Source organism: Trachypithecus francoisi, unplaced genomic scaffold (genome assembly GCF_009764315.1).
Source record: "Trachypithecus francoisi isolate TF-2019V2 unplaced genomic scaffold, Tfra_2.0 Lachesis_group19, whole genome shotgun sequence".
NCBI lineage: Eukaryota > Metazoa > Chordata > Mammalia > Primates > Cercopithecidae > Trachypithecus > Trachypithecus francoisi.
The window spans coordinates 31,792,330-31,814,070 of record NW_022681464.1 but is presented as its reverse complement, the minus strand read 5'-3'; the positions used below and the strand labels follow the sequence as shown (position 1 = coordinate 31,814,070).

General features: G+C 41.4%; 1 protein-coding gene and 1 non-coding gene across 3 annotated transcripts in view; one reads left to right on the top strand and one right to left on the bottom strand.

The window, feature by feature from the left end:
- Positions 1-19,659, top strand: part of TTC39C (tetratricopeptide repeat domain 39C) — a 120,403-nt gene extending 100,744 nt beyond the window's left edge. Inside the window, exons 3-9 of one of the 2 annotated variants that reach the window (XM_033178109.1) lie at positions 1,408-1,515; positions 7,076-7,185; positions 8,647-8,770; positions 12,621-12,718; positions 14,038-14,142; positions 15,592-15,630; positions 16,195-19,659. In XM_033178109.1, the coding sequence (XP_033034000.1) occupies positions 1,408-1,515; positions 7,076-7,185; positions 8,647-8,770; positions 12,621-12,718; positions 14,038-14,142; positions 15,592-15,630; positions 16,195-16,284 (674 nt within the window). In that variant the 3' untranslated portion in view covers positions 16,285-19,659. The remainder of the gene's footprint in view (positions 1-1,407; positions 1,516-7,075; positions 7,186-8,646; positions 8,771-12,620; positions 12,719-14,037; positions 14,143-15,591; positions 15,631-16,194) is intronic. The other variant, XM_033178107.1, reaches the window with a different exon arrangement.
- Positions 7,397-7,511, bottom strand: LOC117064306. The gene has a single exon (XR_004429369.1). It is a non-coding gene; the product is annotated as a U5 spliceosomal RNA (small nuclear RNA).
- Positions 19,660-21,741: the final 2,082 nt, after the last annotated feature.

Genomic DNA, 21,741 nt, shown 5'->3' with positions numbered 1-21,741 from the left:
ACCTGATAACAGAATTTTTTTTATGGAGGCAGTATCATGTAAAGGAAAGTGTGTTGGATTTTGATCCACAGTTCTTCCTTCTTAGCTGTATGGCTTCAGCAGGTAACATACCTCTTGATACCTTAGTTTTTTTTTTTTTTTTTTAAAGACAGGGTCTCACTCTGTCATCCAGGCTGGAGTGCAATGGCACAGTCTCAGCTCACTGCAGCCCAGACCTCCCTGGCTCAGGTGATTCTCCCATCCCAGTCTCCCAAGTAGCTGGAATTACAGGCGTGCACCACCACGCCTGGCTAATTTTTTATAGAGATGGGATTTCACCATGTTGCCCAGGCTGGTCTAGATCTCTTGGGCTCAAGTGATCCTCCCACCTCAGCCTCCCAAAGTGCTGGGATTACAGGCGTAGGATTAGTCCTTGCTAATACAAGGACACTATTAGCTACCTTTGCAAGGTTGTCATAAGGATTAGAGAGCATTACGTGAAGTGCCTTCCACAGCATTGGCACACATTACGGGCTCAGGAGATGGGGGATACTGTGATGAAAAGTGGGAATAGAATCCTCTACATTTTAGTTGCTGCAGTTCCTTACTAGAAAGCCTGCCTAACTGTTTTGATCCAGGAAGGTGGGGTCCTTTCACTCCCAATGTGCTGAGGGAAGGTAGGGAAATGCCTCATTTCTCATTGGCTTGCTCTCTAGATCTTACAAAGTTTTGAGAATGAGTAGGCTGAGCACGGTGGCTCACACCTGTAATCCCAGCACTTTGGGAGGCTGAGGCGGGCAGATACTTGAGGTCGGGAGTTCAAGACCAGCCTGGCCAACATGGCGAAACCTCACCTCTACTAAAAATATAAAAATTAGCTGGGCATGGTGATAGGTGCTTGTAATCCCAGCTACTTGGGAGGCTGAGGCAGGAGAATTGCTTGAACCCAGGGAGCAGTGAGCCGAGATCACGCCATTGCACTTCAACCTGAGCGACAGGGCAAGACTCCATCTCAAAAAAAAAAAAAAAAGAATGAGTAGTAGTCATTAAGTACATAATTGAATGGTGTTGCTTCCCCTGTTTCTTACTGCACCTGTGTGTACTCTTGGAGCAGTACTGCTGTGCTTGGGTTAACCTCACAACTGTTAGGACATAAATTGGAGTGTCTTTCTAGAAATCTTTATGCCATTCTCTTCTGTGCTGTTTTATTGCTTGTCTGACTCAAACCTAAGTGCCTTGTCTAATTCAAACTTTACACTGAAAATATTTAAGGGGAAAAATAATGTCTTAGGTTTTCAGGTTAAGGTTTTTTACACATTTCATAGAACATGCGCAGAGAACGATCACAGTATCAGAGACTCGTGGCTTAAATATGGGTCATAAAGCTCAGTACTTTAGGGTCATGTGCTAAAAATATTTCTTTCATAGGTTGGTGCAGCATGATAGAGCTCAATTTCAAGGATGCATTTGATTCCTTTGAGAGGCTAAAAAACGAGTCCAGGTGGTCCCAGTGCTATTACGCCTACTTGACTGCAGGTGAGTCGCCCATGGTCCCTCAGTGTGCTGTCTCTGTCGTGAATTTGCTCGCCTCACGTGGGCAGATGGGGGAATGATGGCAGGAGGAAGCAAAAGTTATGCCCTTCCACAGCTTTCCCCAGCGTGTTAATGTTTTGTGCAACCAAGTAAATAGTGCTGGAATACTGTGTTCACTGACCCAGGTGAACACCCAGAAACTCAGTAGCGCCCAGGGTGTCCCTTCACCACACACTTCCCCTCTGGGCCTGGTTTGGTTCTGTTTTCTGTCTTTGAAATGCATAGGGTGAGGTCTTCCCGGTTATTGTACATTTTGCCCTAAATTGCCTCAACCTGTCTCTATCCCTTTACTTAATATGCTATGTTTTTTACTGGGATTCTGAAGAATTTTTAAGAATTCAACAGGCTTTTTTTCGTTGTGTGAATTTTCAAATTATTATTCTGGGTCTTGCTCTTCTTCCCAGATTGAATGAAGTGCAGTGGTCTGATCATAGCTCGCTGTAGCCTCAACCTCCCGGACTCAAGTGATCCTCCTGCCTCAGCCTCCAGAGTAGCTGGGACTACAGGCATGCCTCACCGTGCCCGGCCAATTAAAAAAAAATTTGTAGCAACAAGGTCTTGCTATGTTGCCCAGGCCAATCTCTAACTCCTGGCCTGAAGCAATCCTCCTGCCTCGACCTCCCAAAGCACCGGGATTACAGGCATGAGCCACAGAGCCTGACCTGTGTTAATATTTTTATTTGGTTAGTGCCCTGGTTACAAAGTTGCATAGGTCTGAGTCATCTGCTCCAACCTTGTTTTGCCTCCTAACCCTATTGTATTTACAGTGTGATATTTCAGATGCAAAGTATTTACATTGCATATCGTTATTACCACCTGTATTCTGTTTTGAATAAGGGTTTTTTTGCCCTTGTATGAGGAGATAGAGATGTGCTGCCACCTGGTGGCCAAAGTAGTTGTCTGCATCCTTCAATACCTAAAGGGCCGTGTGATTAAGAATTGTAGAGGTGTGGAACTGGAGAAAGTTGAGAGGTTGTATATTTTCTGCCTTTAAGCAACTTCATGTAAGCCATTTCTGGTTTATGTAATGAACTCTCCTCATGCAGCCACATCAGTGGTTCTTTTACTTAAAATTCAAGATTAATCCAATCATTATTTTCAATACCTTCTTATTCTTAATGTTCAGATTTAATGAACCATCTTCCACTTCCATTCTGCCCTCTTAACTAATATATTTAAAATAAGATAGAATTGATTAACGTTGACCAATAAATATATTCTGGATATCTTAAATTCCCTATAAAATTGCATCGGTCCATTAGCATCAGTGCAAAGCCCGCTTGTGTCCATATTCCGCATTGCAGTCCCTGTTGACAGGTGTGATCTCATGGCTCTGTCCCTGATGTTTAAATAAGCTTATTTTTCATATCCTGGATAATATGCTGTGCCTCACACTTAAAGGGTTGTTGTATAGGATTTGAAGACATCTCCGATGAAAGTAGGAGCTATTTGTTGAGTGACTGTGTTTAATATGTTGAAGAGTTGATGAACCTAGATTGAATAGCCCAGAAAACAGAGGCCTGCACACCACTCAGCGGCCGTTAGGTGTAATTAGGCTGCACAGTCGATGGTGGACAGCTATTCATTGTTTCCATCTCTGTTGAGTTTCAGATACATAAATGTACAGTGTGGCTGTATAGAGGAACATTCATTCCCCCCCAATATTTGGAAATCCCAGAACCATACCAGTCATAGGAGAGGATAAGCATGAAGGATTCTGATCTCTGTTTCTGCACTGGGATTTTGTAGAGAGGATAAGATGTGGGTGAATCGCTCCACTAGAAAGAGTACATGAGTCAAGGCCAAGGTGGGCAGATCATGAGGTCAAGAGATCAAGACCATCCTGGCCAACACGGTGAAACCCTGTCCTTACTAAAGATACAAAAATAAGCCAGGCGTGGTGGCACGCACCTGTAGTCCCAGCTGCTTGGGAGGCTGAGGCAGGCAAATCGCTTGAACCTGGGAGGCAGAGGTTGCCGTGAGCTGCGATCACTCCCCTGCACTCCAGCCTGGCAAAAGAGTGAGACTCTGTCTCCAAAAAAAAAAAAAAAAAAAAAAGAGTACGTGAGGCAGGGAAGGAGCAGCGTTACACCGTCATGCAGGAGCTGCCATTTGGGCTGGTGGTGAGCTAGAGGGGATGGGCACTCGGGCTCCAAACACTGCCACCAGGGCTTAGCTCTCCAGCATGTTAATGTTTTGTGCGACTGTGTCAATAGTTTTGTACTTTTAAAAATTGTGATAAAATATGTAGCATCATTTACCATTTGAACTTTTTTAGGTGTATGTGTCAGTAACTCCAGGTAACGCTCAGATTGTTTTGCAAACATCACCAACATCCATCTCCGGAACTTCTTCATCCCAAGCTCTACCGATTAAACAGGAGCTCCCCATTCACTTTTCCCCCAAGACCCTGGTTACCATGCTTCTGCTTCCCGTCTCTATGAACTTAAGTATTCTACCTACCTCATGCATAAGTGAAATATATTTGTTCTTTTGTGTCTGGCTTATTTCATTTAGCATAATGTCCTCAGGGTTCATCCATGTTATAACATGTGTCAGGATCTCCTTCCTTTTTTCAGGCTGAATAATATTCCATTGTATGTATATGACACGTTGTTCATCCATTCATTCATGGACGGACATTTGGGTTGTTTCCATCGTTTAGCTATTGTGTGGAGTGCTTACCTGGAACATTGGTATACAGGTATCTGTTCCAGTGCTTACTTTCAGTACCTTTGGGTAGATACCTAGAAGTAGATTTGCGTGATCATATACCTCTACTATTCCTGCAACTTTTCTGTAAGTTTGACATTATATTAAAATGATAAGTTACTAATAAATATTAGAATATCACATATAGGATTGTGTACACTTAGTCTTATTGGAAGAGTGAGTCATCCTAAGCTCTGTTTAGGCCTCATATTTTAGGATAAACCAGAGACTCCCATGCTTTTAAACGTCTGCATCCTTTAAAGCAACTATCTGGCTGGGGGTGGTGGCTCACCCCTGTAATCCCAGCACTTTGGGAGACCGAGGCGGGTGGATCACCTGAGGTCGGGAGTTTGAGACCAGCCCGGCCAACAACCAACATGGAGAAAGTCTGTCGCTACTAAAAATAAAAAATTAGCCAGGTGTGGTGGTGCACGCCTGTGATCCTAGCTACTCGGAAGGCTGAGGCCGAAGAATTGCCTGAACCCAGGAGGCAGAAGTTGCAGTGAGCCAAGATCGTGGCATTGCACTCCGGCCTGGGCAACAAGAGCAAAACTCCGTCTAAAAAAAAAACAACTATCTATAATTTTACTGCAAGAGAAATAGGTGGTGTTTGTTCTTCAGGGTCTGAGGTATGGATGTTATAGACCTTTGGGGAGGTTCAGATACTGTTGCTGTTTATGACTGGCGTTAATTATGTGACTCTATAAGAATGTTCTCAATGATCTGAGGAAGACCTCAAGCTAGGGACAGCAGAAATATATAATTTTTCATTGATTTACTGTGTGACCGTAGCATTGCTCAGCTTTTCCAGACCTTTGCATCCTCTGATCTAAAAATAATGGGGTTGGTTGCACAATACAGCCACTGAGCTTCATTCTGGTTTGGAAATGTTACAGCTGCAATTGGTAAGGTCATTTTGGATTGGTGCACACTCCTCCATCTGGATCAGGGATGCCCCAGTGACTGGGAAAGGAGTTGTCCCTTCCTTTGAATATTCAGCCTCATCACTTTTAATCCCAGTAGGAACCTGCTGTCTTTCCCATTGTCTTCGTGTCCTCAGTTCTCTCCGAGCCTCAGTTCTTGAACCCTTGGGCTCTGCCGATGGTAACCTATCCTGGTACGTGCATGCCTGGGATAAGTGACTGCTTGACCATGCCCAAATGCGAGTACGGGACCAACCTACTTTTAGGGGTGCTCAAGTAAAGAAGGGGTATCTGGCCAGGCACAGTGGCTCGCGCCTGTAATCCCAGCACTTTGAGAGACCAAGGCAGGCGTATCACGAGGTTAAGAGGCCAATATGGTGAAACCCCATCTCTACTAAAAATACAAAAATTAGCTGGGCCTGGTGGCAGTGCCTGTAGTCCCAGCTATTTGGGAGGCTGAGGCAGGAGAATGGCGTGAACCTGGGAGGCGGAGCTTGCAGTGAGTAGAGATCACACCACTGCACTCCAGCCTGGGCAACAGAGTGAGACTCCGTCTCCACAAAAAAAAAAAAAAGAGGAAGGGGCAACTAGCAAATCAACTTTAGTACATTCCAACTGGGGAGTGAAAAACCACATGTGATCTAACAAAAATGAATAGAGATGGATTCCGCACCATCAGAGTTGAGAGGAAAGGACAGAGTTGTGGTAGAGTTTCAATCAGGTCGTGGGGCTGCAGCCAGTGCAAAGTTTGCATCAGGGACCAAGAAGACACAGCAAAGGGAAGATCATTACATCTTTGGGGCCTGAGGTGAGAAGAAGGTGTGCACATGATCAAAATCTCACTCATTCCTCAAGACTCCGCTTGACTTCTCCTAGCTCCTTACAGCATCTGGTCACTCCAGAGAGAAATGATCCCTTCTCTTTCTGAGCCTTCTAGAAACCACTTTGGTTCTCCTACCCTGACTACCGCTATCACTACATGCATTGCAGCCTGTGGGACCCTATGTGCGTGTGTGATCTCTTCAATCGAAATGTCAGTTTCCTTAGGGTTCAGGCACACGTGTTTCTTCTTCACATTCTTGCTGGTGGCTTGTAGGTGGTAGGCAGCCAAGGAACATGGACAGGGCAGATAGATGACTTCCTAGGACAGAGAAATCCTCCTTCCACCACGAAGCTTTCATGATCCTCTGGGCTCTTCATTGTTCTTTCCTGGGTTCCTATTTATTCCACTGTCTGAGTTTGTGAGCCCTAACTAGGCTGCACACTGTGACAGTAGCTAAGGATTTTGTTATGTGGAAGACTGTCTCCCCAACAAAAGGACAAGGACCATGGCTTTCCCCAAGGCCCCCAAAAGCTCTGGGAACACAGGCACCTAGAAAATAGTTGAAGTGATCAACAGGATGGTGCAGTCCTTTGTGGAATAGTCTTTTTGTTTGTTTTTCTGAGACAGAGTCTCATTCTGTTGCCCAGGCTGCAGTGCAGTGGTGCCATCTTGGCTCATTGCAACCTCCCGCCTCTTACGTTCAAGCAATTCTCCTGCCTTAGACTCCCAAGTAGCTGGGATTACAGGCATGTGCCACCATGCCTGGCTAATTTTTGTGTTTTTAGCAGAGATGGGGTTTCGCCATGTTGGCCAGGCTGGTCTTGAATTCCTGACCTCAGGTGATCCACCCACCTTGGCCTCCCAAAGTGATGGGATTACTGGCGTGAGCCACCACGTCCAGCCCGTTGTGGAATAGTCTTTAAACGTATTTGCTCCGGTTTCTTTCCTTTTTTTTTTTTTTTTTTTCAAGTATCATCACTTTAGATATCCCTTACGGCATTTTCCCTGACTTATATTTAAGAAATATCATTATGGTCTCTTACAGTTTGTCAGGGAGCCACTGGTGATGTGGATGGGGCACAGATTGTCTTTAAAGAAGTTCAGAAACTCTTCAAAAGGAAAAACAATCAGATTGAACAGTTCTCGGTAAAAAAGGTATGTTGGAGCCTGGTGTATTATGATGGGCATTTGTAACCAACACTGCCTTGGCAAGCTTTGGGAAATTATATTCAAGGCTGCCTATTTACTTATCATGTCAAGTGCAGTTCACCGCCATGGAGAGGATTCTCTCCATGATTGTACATCTTCTCTATGAAGATTCTTGCCTTGCTGCAAATAATGAAAGCAGATTTTCAAAAAATCGATTAGCCCTGCAGATACAGGGCCTCAAAAAATTGGGTTAAGACTCAGAATGGTTCCCCTTCATGGAAATTTTTAGCAAAGGTGAAAGATATATATGATCTGAAGAGTAACTGGAGTCTAGTTTTTTTTTTATTTTATTTTAATGAATGGAGACATTATACATTCTGCAGAGCTAATGAACGCACTAAGAGAAAGGATCTGTCTAAAGAATTAGTTGGTTTTGGAAGAATACAAATTGGCAGGGCCTAGTAAGAAATGCAGGCTGTCTGGGGTTGAGAATAGAGAACACATCACATTTTGATGTAATAAAAAGCAAAGGTGTGTGTCACAGTGTCACAGTTGCCAGCAGAAAGGCCCAAGACTGTAGAGACAGCGTTCCTAATGTATTCTGTACTTTTGTGAATACAATTTTGCTGTATTACCTTGAGTTACATAGTGTCTTATATCCTGAATTATCAGTTATTTTAGTTGTATATGTTTTTATTGAATGAACATTTAATGAAGCTTTTGAGTATAAATTAGATTATAATGTATAGCTGAGGGCACTGGCACTCAGTAGAACATTTTAAAAACAAGAGAACTGTGACTAAAAGGCATCTATCTAGTCTTAGTTCCTTAGGTGTGTGTAAGCCCATTGAATTATTAGGTGTCACCAAGCTTTATAAATTCCATCGATCTAAATGCACGTAAATCTAGCTTCATCCCCAAGTTTTCAGAAATACCCTGCATCTGTTTTTTTGAGACGGAGTTTTGCTCTGTTGCCCAGGCTGGAGTGCAATGGCGCCATCTCGGCTCACCGCAACCTCCGCCTCCCGGGTTCAAGCACTTCTCCTGCCTCAGCCTCCTGAGTAGCTGGGATTACAGGTGCACACCACTACACCCAGCTAATTTTGTATTTTCGGTAGAGACGGAGTTTCTCTGTGTTGGTCAGGCTGATCTGAAACTCCTGACCTCAGGTGATCTGCCTGCCTTGACCTCCCAAAGTGCTGGGGTTACAGGCGTGAGCCACCACGCCCAGCCTACCCTGCATCTTGAGAGTCACTGCAGTTGACTAATGCATGAAAGGCATCATTTCCTGTATGTCAAAAATTGAAAGCAACATTTTTTATAGAGAGACGAATTGTTAGTCTTAGCTTTGAAGGAGAGGGTCATTCACACTGATGATGAACTGTGTGCTTTTAAAGTGTCCGAGGTATATTTTTTATTTGAATTTGTTTTTGAAAAATGTAGCCTGTTTATTCTAACTCCTTATAGGCAGAGCGATTTCGGAAGCAAACCCCAACCAAAGCACTCTGTGTGTTGGCGTCCATTGAAGTGTTGTACTTGTGGAAAGCTCTTCCAAACTGTTCCTTCCCCAACCTGCAGAGGATGAGTCAAGGTAAAGAATGTTTAAAAACCCAAAACTGTCTACTGGACACATTGGCTTCTTCTGCCAGTGCTGCATTCTTCAGTTTCCCAGTTACCTCGCGTTGATCTCATCAGATTCAGGGAGAGGACATATCTCTCCTTCTTAGAGGGTGTCGTGATGAAGAAAATCCTGTCACTTAGGTGATGGGAGGAGGAGGCGGCCTTGCTGTGGACAGATATGCTTGCCTTAAACATGTGATGCTTTTGTGATAAATGTTATTGATTCTGTGGCTGTGGGAGTTGCTGGGAGCATACATTTTATTTTCCCCCATGAAAGTACTTGTTGCCTTTAGGTGTGATTCACATACATCAAAATATACTAAAGTGTGGCCTGGTGGGGTGGCTCACACTTGTTATCCCAGCACTTTGGAAGGCCAAGGCAGGCAGATGGCTTGAGCCAAGAGTTTGAGACCAGCCTGGGCAACTTGGTGAAACCCTGTCTCTACTGAAAATACCAAAAATTATCTGGGTGTGGTGGTGTGCATCTGTAGTGCCAGCTACTTGGGAGACTGAGGTGGGAAGATCACTTGAGCCCAGGATATCGAGGCTGCGGTGAGCTTTGATCATGCTCCACCACTCCAGCCTGAATGACAAGAGTGAGATCTTGCCTGCAAAAGAAAAAAGGAAAAAAAAAAGAAATATATTCTTATTCATATATGTGGTGCGTTTTCCCAAGAAACTTAGTATTGACCGTTTAGACATAATATTCCAGAAATAGTTTGTAAGCCACTGTAGAAAATGTTTCAGATTTTTCTCCAGTTATTCTTGTTTTAGACCAAATAGAGCATGATCCATCAAGCCATATATTTTTATCATCAGACTTCCTGCAAATCCCTTTTGCCTATTTCTTTAAAAAAAAAAAAGAAAAGAAAAAAAAAAGTCCTTCCTCCAGTGTGAAAACAAACGTTGCCAATTGCCAATGTTGCTATTCTGGAGATCAAAGGAACAAAACTCAAGAAGTCTTGTACAGTGGCCCTGTAATTCGAGTAGATGTGTAACCCTCCCAGGGAGGAACTAGCAAGGAAACATTTTTCTTGGATGTGTCAGATTCTCCTACGTTCTTTTTAATTTTTTTTTTTTTAATTTTTAGAGACAGGTCTCATACTGTCACCCAGGTTGGGTGCAGTGGTGTGTTCATAACTCACTGCAGCCTCAAACTCCTGGGCTCAAGTGGTCCTTCCACCTCAGTCTCCTGAGTAGCTGAGATTACAGGCGTGTGATGCTGCACCTGGCTACTGTATTTATTTTTAAAGGAGTTGCATAATTCAAAACCCCTCCCTTCCTATTGAAGCAAGTATAGAACATCTTTAAATACCTCACTCAAAGGAACAATGAAGAATATTAAGTAATTTTTAATACGCAAGTACCGAATCACATATTTAGAGATAAAATACAAATATAAGGTAGGCAGTAATTAACATTCACAAGAACAATTACCAGTGAAGTGAGATTTGACAAAATATTCTCTGAACCCCTTTCCAGGTATCAAAATGAAAAACACTAACAACAAAGATGTGTGCCTGGAAGGGAAGACAGACCGTATCTGAAGTGAGCATGAGACAATTCTCTAGTATCTTTGCTAAATTTAACCCAGTTCTGAGGTCTATTAATTAGATTATATCATTCCTCAATGGTAAGCGGTAATGGTACAGACTGATCAACCACATACAGTACAATGAAGATCTTTGTAGAGAAAGTTATGTTCCAGAAAAAAAAAGTAGTGGCAATGTGGATCATAAGCATTTATTAAACTCTGCATCATGCCCTCCCAGTTTTGTGCATTAGCTTGTCAGAGTCCCCATCCATAGCTAAGTGTACCAGCAGAACTAGTGAGAATCCTATACCCTTGTCTTGTTGTTTCATCCATAACCTTTCCCCACCCACCTGCCCTTCTCCACTGCGTTCTTTCTCTGCATTGTCTTTTGTTGGTGTTTGTGTTTTGTGTTTTTGAGACAGGGTTATGCTCTGTTGCCCAGGCTGGAGTGTAGTAGTGTGATCATGGCTCACTGCAACCTCTGCCTCCCTGGCTCAAGCGATCCTCCAACCTCAGCCTCCTGAGTAGCTGGGACTACAGGGGCATGCCACCACACCCAGCTATTAAAAAAAAAAAAAATTGTAGAGATGGGGTCTTGCCATGTTGCCCAGGTTGGTCTTCAACTCCTGGGCTCAAGTGATCCTCCCACTTTGGTCTTCCAAAGTATGGGGATTATGCGCAGCCACCATGCCCAGCTACATTGTAAACATGTTTGTATTCTAGGCGTAGGAGGCAGAGTGATCCTATTAAAACTTAATCATGTTGTGTCACTCTGCTTCCCAGAATCCTCTATGGTCTCTCCTCTCATTCAGAACAAAAACCCAAGTCTATGCAGTGGCAGGCAGTGCTCCCAGTCTGAAACTCCAGAGGCCATTGTCCCTCCCTGCTCTTCCCCCTTGCTCAGCACGGTCCTCCTCCCTGCTCTCAGGCACACCTGGCTCCTGTGCCTTTGCACTTGCTCTTCTCTCTGAGAAGGAATTTTTTGTTTGTTTTGTCATTGTATTCTAAGCACCTAGAATTGCCTGGCAAATAGTAGGTGCTCAATAAATATTGAATGAATGAATTAGTGTAATGAATGAATGAATGAACAAGTGAATGAACTGAATTAAGGTTTCCTTAATGTTGCTGCCTTAAGAGTCCCTGAGTTCTTTTTCGTATGAGCGTATTCCTAGCCTGGCTTTCTGGGGCAACTCCTGCTTCTACAAGATCATCTTCTATTCTCACATTTACCTCCTCCTCTCGCCTTTGAGTTACTTGTTCTGTAACTTCAGTTCTCTCTCTCTCTCTGTATACATATATATAATAGAAAATATAAATATATGTTTATATATAAAATAGTAACATATATATTATTGAATCTCAGTATCTTTATTAGTCTTTGGAAATAATGGTATTACTTCCTTTCTTCCTCATCAGCTCCATCATGTTTCCGTTCTGCATCTTTCTCTTTTTCTTGGAAAGCTCCCATAGCATTCTCTAACCTACGTGTCAATCCTCCACAGCTTGCTGTTGAAGTGAAGGGATCAGTGCTGCTCCTCTCCCACTGACTAGTACAGTAACTCGTACAAACATGGAAAGGTGCCTATGGCATGGCAATTTAATGTGAAGTTATTTTTAAGAAATTAACAGAACTTCTTTTTTTTAAGAGCAGTTTTAGGTTCACAGCAAAATTGAGCAGAAAGTCCAGAGTTCCCACAAGCTCCTCCCTGCCCCTGTCCTTCCCAACTACCAACATCAGTGTGGTACATTTGTTACAGTCTGTGAACCAGCACTGACACATCATAATCACCCAAAGCCCATAGTTCACAGTAGGGTTCACTCAGTGAACAAACAGTAGGGTTTGGACCATTGTATAATAATGTGTCTACTGTGATGATATCACACAGTCCTTTCATTGCCCTAAAAATTCTTTCTGCTCTACCTACTCACCCCTCCATCTCCCCTCACCCCCGGCAACCACTGATATTTTTACTGTCTCCATAGTTTTAGCTTTTCCAGAATGTCATATAGTTCATAGTTGATAGAATCATACAGGATGTTGCCTTTTCAGATTGGCGTTTTTCACGAGGTAATAATGTGTTGCACTTTGAGTATTCTTGGTTCTGTGAAGTTTGGTATTTTTGCCTTTCTTTGACAAAGGCTGCTCACTAATGGATGAAGAATGGGCACCTTCTGAGTTTCAGGAGGCAGAAATGTGAACTGAAACATTCACCTCACTCTTCACGATACTGAAGGAGTTAAGTGAATGCATTTCCTTACTGCTCTGTTCACTCCCCTTCTTTTAAAGCTTGCCATGAAGTGGATGATTCATCTGTTGTTGGATTGAAGTATTTGCTTCTTGGTGCCATACACAAATGTCTAGGAAACCCAGAAGATGCTGTTCAGGTAAACTGTTAATGTTGTCAGGGCTAAAGAAAATAAGTCACGAACACCTACGTATGTGCTTGTGAATAAGAAAAATGAAAAAGCACTAAACAAAACCGAACATCCCACTATAAACTTTTTCCAATTGATGTGATTAATGCCATCTCCTCAGATGCTAGAAGTTGATGATGGTTAATACTAGTTTTTAATTAACTTCAGATTCTTAGAATGCTTCTTTATATATGGCCTCCTTTTCTGGCACTAGTATTTATCAAAGATGACAGTCTCCACTGGAGAGAGGAGGACATGAGGAGGCAGACAGTTTTGAAGGAGTGGAGTGAAGCCTCATAGTTAGACAAGAATGAAAATGATCAGACATGTCAGTGTGCGTTCAGTTTTCTCTCTTTATAACTGCAGATTATTGATGCAGCCCTGGGGGGCGAGAGAGTTGTTTTTTTGTTTGATTGGTTGTTTTGAAGAGGTATATATCAGTGTTAGTTTGACTACTCTTTGAAAGAATCAATGTACAGTGGCTGGGCACAGTGGCTCACACCTGTAATCCCAGCACTTTGGGAGGCCAAGGTGGGCGGATCACTTGAGGTCAGGAGTTTGAGACCAGCCTGGCCAACATGGTGAAACCCCGTCTCTACTAAAAATACAAAAATTAGCCAGGTGTGGTGGCGTGCACCTGTAATCCCAGCTCCTTGGGAGGCTGAAGCACGAGAATTGCTTGAACCCAGGAGGCGGAGGTTGCAGTGAGCCAAGATTGCACCACTGCACTCCAGCCTGGGCGACAGAGTGAAAAAGATTTAAAAAAAGAATTAATGCACAGTAATAGGAGACTTTTGGCTTTTAAATCCTAGAAGATCATGCCCTTGTAAGTTTAATCTTTCAGTATGGGCTTATGATAGTTATTACAGTCCGAAATAGCTTATTTTAGATCAAATCCTTATGTGCTAGTAAGATACGGTCAAGACACATGTCAAGAGATCATAGTTGCCTTGTGTGTTTTCTGTTTTCAACATTTAAAATGGGATGTTTAGACTCTTAGATGCAGATAAAGGTATTCTCAGTGATAAAATCAATAGAGGCTAATATGTCCCCTGGAAAAATAGTAGCACAAATGAGACAGTCCAATATATTCTGAGGAATGCACATCAGGCAGCATGTAAAAGACTTCTAAGATGTAGATAGGAAAGAATGAAGATGAGGAAAGAAGAGAAAATCTGATCTAGAAAACAGAGTATGAGTCCCCCTTCCCGCCCCCTCTTGAAGATTGTAATAAGCCCTATGCTAAGTAGGAAAATGAATTCATCCAATAACATTTGCATTCCTTTCAGTACTTCCAGCGAGCTGTTAAAGATGAATTGTGTCGTCAGAATAACTTATATGTTCAGCCGTATGCCTGTTATGAACTTGGCTGTCTTCTATTAGACAAACCAGAGGTAAGGTCTTGTGTGTGTGTATATATACACACACACACACATACACACACATATATATACACACACACATATATATATAAAATGTTCATCAACAAAAATGTAGAAATGAGCAAGCACAATGCACCCTTCATTTAAAACAAACTGATTGAACACATGTTCTTCATTTTGTTTTCCTAGATTTTGCTTAGAATGAGTCCCAGAAGTTAGTAATGCTACCTTACTATCTTTAATAAGGTAATTTCTTGCCTAGAATTCAAATGACAGTCATACATCTCTTAATGACATTCTGAGAAATGTGTTGTTAGGCAATTCCTTCAGATTACATACACAAACCTAGGTGGTATCACCTACACAGCCAGGCTGTGTCTGTAGCCTGTTGCTTCTGGACTATACTCGTATATAGCATGTTACTGTATTGAATACTGTAGGCAACCGTAACACAATGGTAAGTATTTGTGTATCTACATATAGAAAAGGTACAGTAAAAATACAGTTTTTAAAAGATAAAATATAGCCAGGCTCAGTGGCTCATGCCTGTAATCCCAGCAGTTTGGGAGGCTGAGGCGGGAGTATCACTTGAGCCCAGAAGTTCAAAACCCACCTGGGCAACAAAGTGAAATCTCGTGTCTGCAAAAAAAAGCAAAAACATAGGCGTGGTAACATGTGCCTTTAGTCCCAGTTAACCTGGGGGCTGAGGTGAGAGGATCTCTGAAGTTTGAGGTTGCAGTAAGCCATGATTGTGCCACTGCACTCTAGCCTGAGCAAAAGAGCAAGACCCTGTCTCAAAAAATAAATAAATAAATAAATAAAGTTTATAGCTATATAACTTACTGATTCAGATAAAACCTTTTGATAATCATTAATTTTAAGGTTGTTTAGTAAGATTTTAACCTAAGATATTATATCTTAGAGGTTGCCTTTTATAGACTATGAAAAATTAAGTAATTATATATCAAGGAATGTCCCCATGTAAACAAATAAACAATTTTATATTTAAAAATATTGGGGTTGGGCACAATGGCTCACACCTGTAATCCCAGCACTTGGGGAGGCCAAGGTGGGTGGATCGCTTGAGGTTTGAGACCAACTGGCCAACAGAGCTAAACCCTGTCTCTACTAAAAATACAAAAATTATCTGGGCATAGTGGCAGGTGCCTGTAATCCCAGCTACTCAGGAGGCTGAGGCAGGAGAATTGCTTGAACATGGGAGGTAGAGGTTGCAGTGAGCCGAGATCATGCCACTGCCCTCCAGCCTGGATGACAGAATGAAACTCCATCTCAAAAAAAAAAAAAAAAAAAAAATATTGGAGTCATTATACTTGAATGAACAGTTGACTCATTGCTGTGTCTGTGGTGAATTGTTTTAATTAACATAGCCTCCTATTATACCATTTTCTGCCTGCGTATATATAAACACAGATTTTAAGGGATAATGTGTTTTTCTTATAGACTGTAGGAAGAGGCAGAACTCTACTTCTTCAAGCAAAGGTAAATATCCTGAATCTACCTTTCTCCAGTGGCCCTTCTTATCCCATACAGTGTATACCTGAGTCTGAATTCAAGAAAGTTTGTGCAGTGATGTTCTGGTTGGTAATATTTCTGGAAAGGAAAAATGATAACCAATTGAATCAGTGAGCTCTTGAGTTTTAAGGGACATTACAAGATCATAAGGAACTCAGATGAAATAGTTCATCCTGCTTTAGAAACACTCTTAGTCTTTGGGTGGGAAGATAACTTTTGATTTTATAACTATGTCCCTGAATTAAGAATTTCTAATAGTAACTTATATTGAGCACAACGTGAGACTACCTTTTCAAGAATAACACGAGGAAAATTGTCCAAAGAGAACATTATTGACATTCAATTGATGTTTTTAAAAATGAATACGAAGTTTGAGGTTTGAGTAATATGAAAATCAAGTGCATGGGAAGCCTTTACTGGGAGTGTAGAGATTTTACTTTGGGAAGTACAAAATTGAGTGTGCTTTATACCACAGTACCCTGTGCAAGCTTAGCTAACAGAGTGCATACATATCTTTCTTTGATCTTACAGGAGGATTTTTCTGGCTACGACTTTGAAAACAGATTGCATGTCCGCATCCATGCTGCTCTGGCCTCTCTGAGGGAATTGGTTCCTCAGTGACAGACCCGGAACACCCGTTCTGTCCCTCCCCACCCAGGGTCCGCACTTTAAAATAAAAGCAGAGGACAAAGCTCTTGTGAAGATCGGCTTTTCTTCTGAAAACCACCTGTGCCAGGGACACATTTTCCCAGTTAAGCTTGACATATTAAAGATCTCCTCTTTTAAACATGTAGCTAAAAAGTAATAATGATGAGGAGGATGATGATGGTAATAACAACTAACCACATGGGGAGAGGGTTAAGTGACCTTGCTCAATCAAACGTTTTAGTTTTGTGATTTATTATTTTTAAAATAAAATCAAACAAAACATCCAACCCCAGATCCTGTCGGAACACCTACCTTAAGCACATATCTGAATGGGTAACATTACGAGGTACCTGTAAAATTATTAACAATATTATTACATAGCATTTATATTTCTGTTTTGAAAAAATAAAAATGCTTTCTAGTGTTTTACTTTATCCTCAGAATACTCCAGTGAATAACATAGCACAGATATTCTTAACCCCACTTTGCAGACAGTGAAACTCAGGCACAAAAAGGTGAATTGACTTATCCCAATTAATTATTCCTGTTATCAGCAGAGCAATGAATAGAAAGCAGATCTAACCACCAACGGACTGATCTTTTATTGTAAAAATAATTAATGTTAATAGACCAGAATGCCGTGTTTTGTTTATTAAAAGAACAAAATCTTCAGCTGAAGTTATGTTACCAGAAATACTCATCTCCAGATTGTCTACAGAATGTTTCAAAGCGATGGACGCTCTTTTTCCTTTGAAAGCCAACCAAGTAAGAGCAAATATTAATAGAAGATAATTTTACAACTAAAAGTGTAACTCTTTTGCTAATCTATTAGCCTAGTCTATAGAGTAGACAAACAGTATCTACATTTTGGGAGTTTACCTTTCTTTGTGAAAATTGTCGAATTACCAACTTTTGGAACTCTTTGGAGACATTACTTGAAAAAGTTATTCATGAATGAACATAGATTTTGGCCTCAAAATATTTGCTGGTGGAACATTTTCCCCCTAGCTCAGGTTATTTAGATATTATAAAAGGAATTCAAAGTTATTTTTTTATTCTTCATTGTTAATTTTTATTGTCATTTAATTTACCTCCATGCCCGCTACTGCAAACCTGTGGTTTTGAAGAATCTAAATACCTCAGTCACTTTTAAGAATCTCTGCCATAATTTGGCTCAATGTTTAAGGTTAGATTTTTAAAGAAATTTTTATTGAGCTGAAGAATATCATTTTAGAGTATCATTTATTTACAAATTCTTTTGGCTGAAGCATGATCTCATGTTAGTATTTTAATATTTTTGAAATAAAACATGAGAAAAGCAAGTAAAATGTTGGCAAATTTAATCTGATTTGACCTTGTTTTGAGGGAATAATCATAATTTATTTGAAAGAAGTTATTTCTCACTGATTTTGGCTAAACTATATTCATGTTTCTTCATCTCTGTTACTGACCACTTTTCAGTAGACTGTTTCCAAAATGTTTATTCACATTGACTTTCTTCCTGATGTGAATTCGGTGTGGGTTTTAGATAATAGTAAGAGAGAAGAGATTGCTCTCCTATATTCATTGAATAAGAAGGGAACTTTTTTCTGAAGAACAAAATTGGTGTCCCAAAATATTGGCTATCTGGGTTTTTGTTTGTTTGTTTGTTTTTCTTGAGACGGAGTCTCGCTCTGTCACCCAGGCTGGAGTGCAGTGGTGCAATCTTGGCTCACTGCAACCTCTGCCTCCTGGGTTCACACCATTCTCCTGCCTCAGCCTCCCAAGTAGCTGGGACTATAGGCGCCCGCCACCACACCCAGCTAATTTTTTTGTATTTTTGGTAGAGACGGGGTTTCACCATGTTAGCCAGGATGGTCTCAATCTCCTGACCTCGTGATCCACCCACCTCAGCCTCCCAAAGTGCTGGGATTACAGGCGTGAGCCACCGTGCCTGGCCTGGACATCTGGTTTTAACTAGACTGAAGGGAAGAACATTATGAATCTTTAAAATACAGCTATTGCCATTTTGCTCTCTTCTTAACATGCAGCATAGGTGACAAGCTTTTCTGTCATGATCGTGGAGCATTCTGAATCGTGACGTTTTTGAGAGTTCATTCTTGAATTTTCAGTTCAAAATGTTGTTTGAGCTATTCCACATTCAAAGATTATATAAGGTCCTGTGCTTTTGAATCTTTTTCAAAAAATTTCTGCCTGCTTAAAAAACTACTTTTATTTTCCCATAGAGAGTTCAGGACTTCAGATTAGTTTGTGTTCAGCTCACTTAACTGGACAGACAATTTTGCGTTTTGCAACACCATCCTGTAGGTTTTCTTTACTACTCAAAAGTATAGGTCTTTTTAAAATTTTTTATCTTTGTTTTTATTATGATTATTTTTTTGAAATGGAGTCTTACTCTGTTGTCCAGACTGGAGTGCAGTGGTGCGATCTCTACTCACTGCAACCTCTGTTGCCCGGGTTCAAGTGATTCTCCTGCCTGAGCCTCCCAAGTAGCTGGGATTACAGGTGCCTGCCACCGTGCCTGGCTGATTTTTGTAGTTTTAGTAGAAACAGGGTTTCACCACCTTGGCCAAGCTGGTCTTGAACTCCTGACCTCATGATCCACCCACCTTGGCCTCTCAAAGTGCTGGGATTACTTACAGGCATGAACCACTGTGACTGGCCAGGTCTTTTTTTTTTTTTTTTAAGAGTCTATCCATCCTAGGCTTGGTACAGATGGCCCCTGTGGTAAATCTGTGTTAACATGGTGGTAGACCATGGAGAGTGGGTAGATGAAGCTTCTAGACTCCAAAACAACAAAACCACAGTGTGAGTACACTGTCCCATTAGGTTGACTGAAGTCTGAGTACATTTTCTGGCCTGTGTGCTATGACTCATCCAACCTGTGAACTGATTGTGATCTGCTTGGTAACTTGGTTTGGTGTAACCTGCTCTTAACCCTTTGCTGATGAAGAAAATAATCACATAAGTGGAACTATTTGCATCTATGTGTGCTTCTTTTTTTATGTTGTCATCAGTCACTCCTTCCCCTGTCCTATTTTGGAGGCTCTCAATGGATCTTCTAACTTATAAATGTCAAATATATTTTTGTATTAGATTGTGCCTATGATGAGAGAAATCTCTAATGTATATTTTATGTATGCTGAACACATTTTTATAATTTGACACACTTGGAGGCATGGTCTAGTAATAATAATGTAATATGTACCTTGCTGGTTAATATAACTAAGATTTTACCTTTACTGGGTTAGGTATCTTTTTTTATTTTAGCACCTGACAACTGTCTTCTACTGAGTAAAGAATTATAACTTTTAGATGTCACAGAAAATTAGAGTATTTATTGTCACATATTGTGTAAGTCAGTTATTTACCGAATTCGCACTTTTCTGTCTCTGCCAACTAAAGTTAAAGGACAAGTCATGTCTGATTTTTAAAATGAGCACATATGCATGCACGCAAACATGCGCGCACACACACACACACACACTTTTGCTGTATAAACTTTTCCAGTGGATTTCTTCCTTAAGCAAATCATGCTGGCAAGTATTCAAATACGGTTTTACACTATGAAGATACACATTCACAAAATCATCATGTACTGTTTTAGTTTCTGTGGATGGTATATTTTGTAGAAAGAAAATTGTTAAATCAAGATCATCCAAGAAGATATATAGTTGAGGCAGATACTTTAGAAGCTAGAAGAGGAAATGCAGAAAGAAAAGGATAAGGGGAGCAAGAGAAAGTTGGTCCATAACAGAGAAGCTCCTTTTTCAGTAAAGTATGCAGAGATCACCAAGAGCACAATTTAACTGGCTTTCTTGTGAAAGCTAGCAAGGGGGCTGAGCTCTGTCACCTAGTTGACTTGGGTATGAAATAGAAGCAACACACTTGAAACTCAGGTGACCTCAGCTGGGTGCGGTGGCTCACGCCTGTCATCCCAACACTTTGGGAGGCTGAGGCAGGCAGATCACGAGGTCAGGAGATCAAGACCGTCCTGGCTAACACAGTGAAACCCCGTCTCTATTAAAAATACAAAAAAATTAGCTGGGCATGGTGGCGGCCGCCTGTAGTCCCAGCTACTTGGGAGGCTGAGGCAGGAGAATGGCGTGAATCTGGGAGGCGGAGCTTGCAGTGAGCCTAGATTGCGCCACTGCACTCCAACCTGGGGGACAGACCGAGACTCCATCTCAAAAAAAAAAAAAAAAGAAACCCAGGTGACCTCTATGTAATGCTTAATTCCTCCTCCTAGAGGCCAGTGGTTGTCAATTTCAATTTTGTGTTTTACGAAGAGATTCTGATTTGATAGGTTCTAGGTAGGGCTTGGGAAGGCATTTTTAACAAGCTCCTGGGACGATTTCTTACGCAGGTGATGTGGATTAGAGAAACATTGCCCTATTCAGCTTTTGTTAAGGATTTAGTAAATCTGGGAGAAGAGTTAAACACAAGCAGAATTATATAGCAAGGATAAGTCATAAAGCATACATCATGGGACCACTGAGAAAATGCTTCTAACTCACTGGCTTCCTAAAGTAGATTTCTGAGATGGGTTATAAAGGACAAGCAGGATGCAGTCAGGTGAAAACACTTGCTGGAGCAGCATCCAAGGCCTTGGACCTAATGAGCAAAAGCACAGAGGTGACAAACCTCATATGTGTTCAAGACTCTGGAGGGTCAAGTGGGAATCACATGGTGAGCTATGAAATACGAGAGGTATGTAGAGACCACACCCACAACCATGGAAGGATTTCGGGTGCGGGAGAGGGGCAGTAGAAAAGAAGGTAGATTTGCGTTTTCAATCACTGTTGACCAAAAAATAACATACTGGTGACTGAAAGGGAGATGAACAGAAGGCCAAGACTGTGAAACCACATGAAATCATTAAGAGTTAAGAAATCAAAGGAGCCGATGGGCAGTGGTTTGAAAATTCTTGGTTAGATGTTTTCATTGTAACAATTTGCATTTTAGAATGACTCCGCCAAACAGTCGTTGAAGAAATGAAGAGAGTAAAATCTTGTTTTTTGAGTTACAGATATTTCCACATAATACCTTACACCTAATAGATGTTTGAGATGACCCACCGAGGTTAGGTTTAAAAACCATAAATGTCTGCAATTCCAAAAGACACCACAGATGAGGTCTCAGTGTTTGTACTTAGGATTTTCAGTAGCTCAGTTCATTGTCTCTGACAGCTACATGTGTTATAAACCGAGCTATCAGAAATCATGACAGCCTCATCTTACTTTTATTTACATTACCAAAGTGGTGCTGGAGGCCAGTGACGAAGGATGAAAAATATCTGCAGAGCCACCAACACACTCAGTCTAAAAGCATTTCTCCCCTTTTTTTTTTCTTTTTTTTTGTGAGACGGAGTCTTGCTATTTCTCCCTTTTAAAGTATGTAATCTTCCCGAGAAGAGGGAGCTTGCCTAGC